Source organism: Oncorhynchus mykiss, chromosome 7 (assembly GCF_057628025.1).
Source record: "Oncorhynchus mykiss isolate SJ-2025 chromosome 7, ASM5762802v1, whole genome shotgun sequence".
Taxonomy (NCBI): Eukaryota; Metazoa; Chordata; class Actinopteri; order Salmoniformes; family Salmonidae; genus Oncorhynchus; species Oncorhynchus mykiss.
Genome location: NC_143028.1, coordinates 52616975 through 52628288, shown reverse-complemented (window position 1 = coordinate 52628288; position 11314 = coordinate 52616975). Strand labels below are relative to the sequence as shown.

Sequence of the window (11314 nt, the reverse complement as noted above, 5' to 3'; positions counted from 1 at the left end):
TCAGACACAGCCAGTGAGTCCTGGCCAGCAACATGCGGGGGTCCCTAGTTAGCAAAAAAAAGACAGTACTATTCAACATGCAGACAACAACAGATAAAGACAACAATATACTTATCACTCCTGTGGATATCAGGAGTCCTCTAGCTATAGAATTAAGCTTACTATATCTTATGTGTCTCAGAGGAAATGGTCTGACTCTAGAAACTTTGTAACACCTGCTGACCCCAAATATGTTAGTTTTTTTTATACCAGAGAGCCCTTGGTTGGTCTATTGTTAAATGGACTAGGCTATTTAGAGTGTGATAACATCTTAGAAAAAATATTTATGAGACACATTTTTGTTATCATACTCAAATAGACAATTTAACAACTGAATATGACCTATATACTTATTGATCATTTTTAAATTGGACCTTGATGTTGTCTGGCCGGCCTGTGAGGAGAGAGTGAACTGGGCCACAGCGGCACTGTGCGTCGTGAGACGGTGGGGCACCTCACAGGGGCTGTTCGTCTCAGCGACTCCCAGTTAATCCCACCCACCGACAGAAGTTTGCAGGCCCCGGCTAAACTTCCAGCTCACTTCTCTGCCGACGACTGCTCCTTTCCACGTAGAGGTCCCATTTTCCAGAATGCTGTGGCGTTTTGTAGTAGCGATTTTAGGCGTTTGCATCCCATATTGCCTTTCGGACGTGCAGCTCAGTAGTAATGTTATTCTGGAACCTTATGATCTGCTGTTCGACACCGCGGTGGAAGCCTACTACAAGGGGGACTGGATGACGGTCATTCTGAACATGGAGAGAGCGCTTCGGAACAAGGCTGCGATTCGCAGGGTGAAGGCGCATTGCCGGATAACTTGTGCCAACCAGAGCGCTTTCGGGGAGCCTTTATCCAGCATGGTTGTGCCAGTACCAGGCGCTGGCTCCGTGGAAGATCTGGGTTTTTTCCAGAAAATTATGAAAAGGGCTGATTGTGTAAATACCTGCGAAAGTGAGAAAATTGGACCACCAACTATCCATAAAGTCACTGAAGATGTGGACCTTGAGTTTAAGAAAAGAACCCCCTACAATTACCTGCAAGTCGCGTACTTCAAGGTATAAAAAAAGTTGATCAAATAGGCCCTATAAAGTTATGCATTATACATTTTTATATCTTGCATAGGCTTGCTACAATATATCTTCCACACAGACAGTATCCCATGTTGTGGAGTAAGATGCTCCTGCGTCATATCTTATTCCACAACATGTTCATGTTGTTTGAATCTCGGTGCACATTTATCACACTTACTTGACAAAATAAGGGTCATGGCACTTTATTTTGTCCAATTTCATTCAAACTTCCCTCAAACAATTCGTTAACTGTAGGCTACGTGATCTTTTTAGCTTTCCCCAACCCCCCAGCCGACCGTGCCACGTCTCTAGGTGGAGTTAGCTAGCTATGTAGACAGACCACTTACGTTCTGGCGCTTGATTCTTCTCGATTTTTGGGGCTTGTCATCAAAAAGCGAAGCTACTCAGCAGCTTCTGCATGCTATATACCTGCCATTCAAGAGTTTCTTTAGCTATCGTTAGAATAGGCCTATACATGAACAGGAGAGGCCTAAAACCAAACTCAGTTTAAAAGTCTGTTTATAAACGGGTTACTACATTGTAGTAAGAGTGGCTAGTTAAATAAAGTAAATGCATGCAACCTATAAGGCCTGCAGTTCCTGAGAGTTGCAGGTCATACATTGTTTATCCATATTGCCTATTTACTAATGCCAATCGATATGAGCAAAATATGTACTGATTTACAAACATAAACACAAACATCTGTAAAAGAGACACAGTCCCTGGTGGTAGGCAACATTTATCACAGGAGGTTGGTGGCACCTTAATTGGGGAGAACTGGCTCGTGGTAATGACTGGAGCGGAATCAGTGGAATGGTATCAAACACATGGTTTCAAACTTTGATGCCATTCCAGTCGCTCTGTTCCAGCCATTACTATATGCCATCCTACCCTCAGCAGCCTCCACTGAGATTCATGTATACTATAGGAAGCCTATAGGATAATGACTAGTTGCCTGAAACAGCATGCTGGTGATTGCAGCTCACACATTTGTCACATCATTCCAGGAGGTCCTGGCTCCTAGCCAGATGACAGAAGACTTCTGAGAGGTGGAGCATTTAGGGAAGCCTTTGGAGTCTTAATGTGCTACTTCTCTTTGTTTGCTTGTTGTGTGAGAGTTATTCATATTATGTTGTGTCATTGTTTTGATGTACTAAGTATCTCTCTTACCTGTGTAGATCAACAAGCTGGATAAGGCTGTGGCGGCGGCAAACACCTTTTTCCTGGCCAACCCAGACCACATGGAGATGAAGCAGAACCTGGACTATTACAGGATGATGGCAGGAGTACAGCAGGAGGACTTCAAAGACCTGGAGGCCCGGCCGCACATGGTGAGACTGACACTACTCGTCCCCAGTAATGCACCCGTTATAACCGTAACAATGCACCCGTTATAGCAGTAACAATGCACCCGTTATAACAGTAACAATGCACCAGTTATAACAGTAACAATGCAACAGTTATAACAGTAGCTATGCACCCGTTATAACAGTAACAATGCACCCGTTATAACAGTAACAATGCACCAGTTATAACAGTAATAATGCAATAGTTATAACAGTAGCTATGCACCTGTTATAACAGTAACAATGCAACAGTTATAACAGTAGCTATGCACCCGTTATAACAGTAACAATGCAACAGTTATAACAGTAGCTATGCACCCGTTATAACAGTAACAATGCACCCGTTATAACAGTAACAAGCACCCGTTATAACAGTAACAATCCGCCAGTTATAACAGTAGCTATGCACCCGTTATAACAGTAACAATGCAACAGTTATAATAGTAGCTATGCACCCGTTATAACAGTAGCTATGCACCCATTATGACAGTAACAATGCTCCCGTTATGACAGTAACAATGCACCAGTTATAACAGTAACAATGCAACAGTTATAACAGTAGCTATGCACCCGTTATAACAGTAACAATGCACCCGTTATAACAGTAACAATGCACCAGTTATAACAGTAATAATGCAATAGTTATAACAGTAGCTATGCACCTGTTATAACAGTAACAATGCAACAGTTATAACAGTAGCTATGCACCCGTTATAACAGTAACAATGCAACAGTTATAACAGTAGCTATGCACCCGTTATAACAGTAACAATGCACCCGTTATAACAGTAACAAGCACCCGTTATAACAGTAACAATCCGCCAGTTATAACAGTAGCTATGCACCCGTTATAACAGTAACAATGCAACAGTTATAATAGTAGCTATGCACCCGTTATAACAGTAGCTATGCACCCATTATGACAGTAACAATGCTCCCGTTATGACAGTAACAATGCACCAGTTATAACAGTAACTATGCACCCGTTATAACAGTAACAATGCACCCGTTATAACAGTAACAATGCACCCGTTATAACAGTAACTATGCACCCGTTATAACAGTAACTATGCACCAGTTATAACAGTAACAATGCAACAGTTATGACAGTAGCTATGCACCCATTATAACAGTAACAATGCAACAGTTATAACAGTAGCTATGCACCCGTTATAACAGTAACAATGCACCAGTTATAACAGTAACTATGCACCCATTATGACAGTAACAATGCTCCCGTTATGACAGTAACAATGCACCAGTTATAACAGTAACAATGCTCCCGTTATGACAGTAACAATGCACCCGTTATAACAGTAACTATGCACCCGTTATAACAGTAACTATGCACCAGTTATAACAGTAACAATGCAACAGTTATGACAGTAGCTATGCACCCATTATAACAGTAACAATGCACCCGTTATAACAGTAACAATGCAAAAGTTATAACAGTAGCTATGCACCCGTTATAACAGTAACAATGCACCCGTTATAACAGTAACAATGCACCCGTTATAACAGTAGCTATGCACCCATTATGACAGTAACAATGCTCCCGTTATGACAGTAACAATGCACCCGTTATAACAGTAACAATGCACCCGTTATAACAGTAACAATGCACCAGTTATAACAGTAGCTATGCGCCTGTTATAACAGTAACAATGCACCAGTTATAACAGTAGCTATGCACCTGTTATAACAGTAACAATGCACCAGTTATCCTAGTGACAACGTATCAGTTATCCCAGTAACAATGAACCCGTTATAACAGTAACTATGCACCAGTTATAACAGTAACTATGCACTTGTTATAACAGTAACAATGCACCCGTTATAACAGTAGCTATGCACCCATTATGACAGTAACAATGCTCCTGTTATGACAGTAGCTATGCACCCATTATGACAGTAACAATGCTCCCGTTATGACAGTAACAATGTACCCGTTATACCAGTAACTATGCACCCGTTATAACAGTAACAATGCACCCGCTATAACAGTAACAATGCACCAGTTATCCTAGTGACAACGTATCAGTTATCCCAGTAACAATGAACCCGTTATAACAGTAACTATGCACCAGTTATAACAGTAACTATGCACCAGTTATAACAGTAACTATGTACTAGTTATAACAGTAACTATGCACCAGTTATCCTAGTGACAATGTATAAGTTGTCCCTGTAACTATGAACCCATTATAACAGTAACTATGCAACCAGTTATAACATTAACTATGCACCAGTTATAACAGTAACTATTCACCAGTTATAATAGTATCTATGCACCAGTTATAACAGTAACTATGCACCAGTTATAACAGTAACTATGCACCAGTTATAACAGTAACTATGCACCAGTTATAATAGTATCTATGCACCAGTTATAACAGTAACTATGCACCCGTTAGTTCTAACAGTAACAATGCACCAGTAATAACAGTAACTATGCACAAGTTATAATAGTAACTATGTACTAGTTATAACAGTAACTATGCACCAGTTATCCTAGTGACAATGTATTAGTTATCCCTGTAACAATGCACCAGTTATAACAGTAACTATTCACCAGTTATAACAGTAACTATGCACCAGTTATAACAGTAACTATTCACCAGTTATAACAGTAACTATTCACCAGTTATAACAGTAACTATGCACCAGTTATAACATTAACTATGCACCAGTTATAACAGTAACTATGCACCAGTTATAATAGTATCTATGCACCAGTTATAACAGTAACTATGCACCAGTTATAACAGTAACTATGCACCAGTTATAATAGTAACTGTGCGCCAGTTATAACAGTAACTATGCACCAGTTATAACAGTAACTATGCACCAGTTATAATAGTAACTGTGCGCCAGTTATAACAGTAAATATGCACAAGTTATAATAGTAACTATGTACTAGTTATAACAGTAACTATGCACCAGTTATAACAGTAACTATGCACCAGTTATAATAGTAACTGTGCGCCAGTTATAACAGTAACTATTCACCAGTTATAACAGTAACTATGCACCAGTTATAACAGTAACTATGCACCAGTTATAACAGTAACTATGCACCAGTTATAATAGTATCTATGCACCAGTTATAACAGTAACTATGCACCAGTTATAACAGTAACTATGCACCAGTTATAATAGTAACTGTGCGCCAGTTATAACAGTAACTATGCACCAGTTATAACAGTAACTATGCACCAGTTATAATAGTAACTGTGCGCCAGTTATAACAGTAACTATTCACCAGTTATAACAGTAACTGTGCGCCAGTTATAACAGTAACTATGCACTAGTTATACTACTGACAATGAATCAGTTATGAAGCAGCAACAAAGGACCAGTGATATACCATTTAGAACAGTTAGAATCACACATAGTCAGACTGAAACCATTTACCCTTTTGCCTACTTGGAAAGGGCAGGCATCGGGCACTGGAGAAGTGACAAGGGACCTAATTGATACAAGGTTGGGGTAGGGTCTAGGATCTGCTGACTCCGTGCTCTGCTCTCTAATCCATCTCTCAGGCAGAGTTCCTTGCAGGGAAGCGGTACTACAGCTCAGACTCGTTCGGTCTGGCCATCGACCACTTTGAGGCGGCAGTGGAGGAGTACTTTAGCGCGGACCAGGAGTGCCGGGCGCTCTGTGAAGGAGCTTACGTCTACGACGGATACAACTACATGGAGTACAGTGCCGACTTGTTCCAGTCCATGACAGGTGAGATAGAGTGTTAAGACAGACTAAATCCCCAAACAACTTCAAGCTAACATTTTGGATAAAAGCCTAAACCCTGTACCCCTGTCTTTGTCAGACCACTACATGCAGATTCTGAACTGTAAGCAGAAATGTTCTGTGGAGCTAGCCTCCACCGTGGGAAAGGACAAGCCATTTGAGGATTTCCTCCCTTCCCACTTCAACTACCTACAGTTCTCTTACTACAACAGTGAGTCTAAGTCCCTATTCACTGAAAGAATCAGGAGCATTTGCTGTCTGTCTGTATCTGATTGTGCCTGCCTCTCCTCTCATACCAGTCTCTTCTTATCCCTCTCTTTTTCCTTCTCTTCCTTCCCCCCTCTCTCAGGTGAGAAGTATGAGCAGGCCATAGAGTGGGCTAAAACCTACCTGCTGTTCCATCCAGAGGAGGAGGTGATGAATCAGAACCTGGCTTACTACTCCGCTGTGCTGGGGGAGGACAAGGCTGCAGCCATATCCGCTAGACTGGTGTGTGAGCGCGCGCGCACACACACACACACACACACACACACACACACACACACACACACACACACACACACACACACACACACACACCTATGCCCCATGCTTCCAACCCACTTTCCTCCATGTCTTCTCTCAGGTGGTGAAACAGCATATTCAGCAGTCCCTGTTGGAAAAGGAGCTACTCTACTTTGCTTATGAAGTGTTTGGAATCACCTTTGTTGATCCGGTAGGTTAACATGTCTCTGATCTTCGCTTGTGTCTCACTGTTTCTACAAGATAGGTGATCACTATCAAGTGGTTTAAGCATGTGATCTTACATCCTTTCCTTCCCTTTGCAGGATTCCTGGACCCCTGCAGACGTCATGCCCCTCAAACTGAGAGAGAAGCAGAAGTATGAGAAATACACGTACAGACAAGTAGAGGCTGGTGGATGGAGAAATTGGAGTACTCTCTCATTGTAATGGCTCGAATGGAAAATGATCAAATATACTGCTCCATTCATTCAATTCAAGCCATTACAATGATCCGTCCTCTAATTTAAAGTGACACCAGCATCCACTGGTACATAGTACATACATGTATGCTCTCAATTTCAGAATAGGCTCTGCTCTCCAATTTGTTTGAACCTTTTAACCTGTTCATTGCCGCCCCCTGCAGGGCAGAAAGGGAGACTGCGGCGAGGATCACTGAGGAGATTGGGAATCTGATGAAGGAGATTGAAACTCTGGTGGAGGAGAAGAACAAGGAGTCGACTGACATTGCCAAGATCGTACGAGAAGGTAGGGTTTTTAGAGCATGAAGTTTGGGAATGTCAGTGGACTGTGTAGAATACTCTGACGTGCACCTCTCTCTATATTCATTCCTTCTGTCCCGACCAGGTGGTCCTTTGTTGTTTGATGACATCAAGATTACTATGTCGTCAAAGCAGCTGAATGGGTCTCAGAGGGTTCTACTGGATGGATTTATCTCGAATGACGAGTGCAGAGAGCTCACCCGCCTCTCTAATGTGAGTGGGAGTCAGGGCTAGTTAGTCTGTGTGATTGACTGTGTTTGTGTGTGTTTGACAGTGTGTATGTTGATTGTGTGTTAATGGAGGGTGTGTTTCTGATGGTCTGTGTGTTAAAACTGAATGCATGATTCTGTTATTGTGTGTGTTGACGCTGTGTGTTTGTCAGGCGGCTGCGCTGAAAGGTGATGGGTATCAAGGCCACCCCTCCCCCCACTCACCCAGCGAGAGCTTCCAAGGAGTCACTGTCCTCAAGGCTATTAAGGTACATTACTGACTCTACACACTACAGCCCTGCTTACCAAACCATAACCCAAACACCACTAACCCAGCACTGCCAACTCTGATCCTAACCCAGTATGTTCAGCTTCCCCCAACCCCAGCTAGCTTCATTCCCTAGACTCAGCTTTATCTCCAACCTATCTAAAGCTGAGCCCCAGCCCAATGGCATCAATGTACAGTTACCAGCGAGTTAGGGATAAGAAAGCACCTATTTCTGATGATCTTGTACTGTTCTATAGTTGGGACAGGAGGGCACTGTGCCCCTGAAGAGTGCCCGCCTGTTTTTTGACATGACTGAGAAGGTGCGTGGGGTCCTGGAGTCGTACTTCCGCCTGGACTCTCCTCTCTACTTCTCCTACTCCCACCTGGTCTGCCGCTCCGCCATCGACGGTAAGAAAGTGAACTATGGTGGGCACCCAGGGGACAGTATTGTGGCTGACTGCCAGACAGAATGAGTTTAGGTCCTTTTTGGAATTCACCACTATGGGAAAACAACATTTTCTTCAAGTTGTCTATATCAAATCCTGGATGTCATTTAACCCACATTATTCACCTGCCTGTCTGAGTGTATAGACATGCAGTAAGTTATGTTTCCATCTTCTGTCTGTACAGAGAAGCAGGATGGCCGTGACAACCTGAGTCACCCGGTTCATGCAGACAACTGCCTGCTGGTCTCTGAGCTCAATGAGTGCATTAAAGAACCACCTGCATACACAAACAGGGACTATAGGTATACAAACACACACACACACACACACACACACACACACACACACACACACACACACAGAGACTACAGGTACACACACCATGCATATGCTTATAACGTAGGTATCAGCAACATCTACTGCACTTGCAGGTATCATCATGTACCACTGTCTTTAAAACACTTCTCTTGTTCCTGTTGTGTTTTAGCGCAATCCTCTATCTGAATGATGACTTTGAAGGAGGAGATTTCATTTTCACTGAACTGGATGCCAAAACGGTCACAGTAAGTGTCAATCAATGATGTGGATTTGAGTGCTACAGAGTATAACCAGTTGTTTCGCCATTATTTATTTTAAGGTATAAGTTAATTGAGCATATGATGACTGATGTCACTGGCCTGTATTGTCCAGGCGGAGGTGCGTCCTCAGTGTGGTCGTGTGGTTGGGTTCGGTGCTGGGAATGAGAACCCTCACGGGGTGAGAGCGGTCACTAAGGGCCAGAGGTGTGCTGTGGCCCTGTGGTTCACCCTTGACCCCAAACATGAGGAGAAGGTAGCATATCTATCAGTTAATTCATCTGGAATCGTGTATATCATGTCTTTCTTTCTATCTTTCTATGTTGTGATGGGCTATTTTGTAATCTGAGGGAGAAAGCAACGCTTTCCATTTATTGATTCATCTACATTTCATCAGTTTCTCTTGCTTCAGACTTACCTAATTTGTGTGTGTGTGTGTGTGTGTCTCCAGGACCGGATCCAAGCTCAAGAGATGCTGAAGATGTTCTCCTCTCCTACGGACACAGAGTTCACAAAGACAAATACAGAGAGCTCACAACCACAGCTTACACCTCTTGACCAGTCTGCGCTTCTTGGTCAAGCTGCAACCCTAGTCCAGGAGCAGGCATACCAACCAGATGACAAACCAGCAGAGAAGAAGCCTGAGGAACCAGCAGAGAAGAAGCCTGAGGAACCAGCAGAGGAGAAGCCTGAGGAACCAGCAGAGAAGAAGCCTGAGGAACCAGCAGAGGAGAAGCCTGAGGAACCAGCAGAGAAGAAGCCTGAGGAACCAGCAGAGAAGAAGCCTGAGGAACTAGCAGAGGAGAAGCCTGAGGAACCAGCAGAGAAGAAGCCTGAGGAACCAGCAGAGGAGAAGCCTGAGGAACCAGCAGAGAAGAAGCCTGAGGAACCAGCAGAGAAGAAGCCTGAGGAACCAGCAGAAACAGTTAGTGAAAAGCCATCTGATTATCCAGAGGATAAAAAGAATGAGAAGCCGATAGAGAAGCACGCAGAAAAACCCATTGCAAAAAAGGGTAACAAAGCTAAGGTGAAAGAGCTGGTCAAAACTAAAGCAGCGGATGCATCAAAGAACAAAAAAGCGATGACTCAAACAGTGGCTAAAGCAGGGGACAAAGCCAACGCTAAGACAGCAGACAAGGCTAAAGCAGGGGACAAAGCCAACGCTAAGACAGCAGACAAGGCTAAAGCAGAGGACAAAGCCAACGCTAAGACAGCAGACAAGGCTAAAGCAAAACCTGCAGCAAAAACAAATGTCAAACAGCCAGCGACAAAAAAGACAGAGAAAATCCCTGTCAAAAAGGTTTTCAAGGACTCCAAAACTGACCTCAAGTCATCCTCGGACTCACAGACAGACAAGGACGAGCTGTGAGACCAACAGCACCTGTGACTCTTATTCTGTGGTGTCTTTTTTTTCTACTGTTTGAATATATTTGTCAAGGTTGTTTCTGTGGATGTGCTGGATAAAGATCTGAGGTTGTTTGCTGTATTGTTTTGGATGTTGTTTGTCTGCCCAATAATGGTGGTAAAGAACAAGGATATGGTGTTGTAATGTAAGCCATACCGTAATACCAAGGGACTGCAAACTCACTCTGATGGCTGATGTCAACCAACCAATCAATCAAATCAATCAATCAAATTAGATTTCTATAGTGCTTTTTCACAAATACATTTGTCACAAAGTGATAAATTGTAACCACATTTGAATACCTATCCCAGACTCATGTGAACAGATAATTTATATATATATATATATAATAATAATAATATTACATTTGTTTATGATTTTGGATTCTCAGTCTGCTATTTTGTACTGTTTTAAAATATACTGTTCTTTGCCTCAGGAATTGGAAGATGTAATGTCCTCCAAAAAACAGGAAAGAACAACAATGAACAAATGTGTCTGAATAGAGACTGATACCTGATTCATGTGGATACGCTAAATAAAAGTACAGTTCTAACATTGGTGTTGCTCTTTAATGTAATACCTCTAGAGAACACTAGGTGGCAGAGAGGAACTAGAATGGCATCTCATGTACATCACGCATGGAATATGTACCCATTTTCCCTCTGAATATGTTGTAAGTATGGACCCTCACGGTTTAACTGTCCGGTTACTACTGGAGAGCCTTAAATCACAGTTACAGCTGTGTGGCGGTCATCGAATTCCCAGGAGACCATGTTGTATGAAAGCCTGTTTAGACTTTTCAGATGTATTTCTTTTATTTAACTAGGCAATTCATTTAAGAACAAATTCTTATTTATAACGACGGCCTCCCCCCGGCCAAACCCTCCCCTAACCAGGATGACGCTGACCCAATTGTGCGCCGCCCTA

At 42.6% G+C, this 11314-nt stretch overlaps 1 protein-coding gene across 1 annotated transcript; it reads left to right on the top strand.

The window, feature by feature from the left end:
• The first annotated feature begins 466 nt into the window (after positions 1 to 466).
• LOC110528058 (prolyl 3-hydroxylase 1) lies at positions 467 to 10940 on the top strand. Its single transcript, XM_021609845.3, has 15 exons — positions 467 to 1091; positions 2285 to 2437; positions 5998 to 6187; positions 6282 to 6413; positions 6552 to 6691; positions 6828 to 6917; positions 7030 to 7082; positions 7349 to 7470; positions 7570 to 7697; positions 7867 to 7962; positions 8219 to 8369; positions 8592 to 8709; positions 8895 to 8970; positions 9098 to 9238; positions 9434 to 10940. Exons 1-15 carry the CDS (start codon positions 630 to 632, stop codon positions 10349 to 10351), a joined length of 2970 nt encoding a protein of 989 aa, XP_021465520.3. The 5' UTR covers positions 467 to 629; the 3' UTR covers positions 10352 to 10940.
• The last annotated feature ends 374 nt before the right edge of the window (positions 10941 to 11314 follow it).

Excerpts from the sequence above, each read along its gene's own strand:
- LOC110528058 (XM_021609845.3), top strand. The coding sequence starts at position 630 with ATGCTGTGGCGTTTTGTAGTAGCGATTTTAGGCGTTTGCATCCCATAT. Across the intron at positions 6,188-6,281 it reads CTTGTTCCAGTCCATGACAG|ACCACTACATGCAGATTCTG; the intron begins GTGAGATAGAGT and ends TGTCTTTGTCAG. Across the intron at positions 6,918-7,029 it reads GAATCACCTTTGTTGATCCG|GATTCCTGGACCCCTGCAGA; the intron begins GTAGGTTAACAT and ends TTCCCTTTGCAG.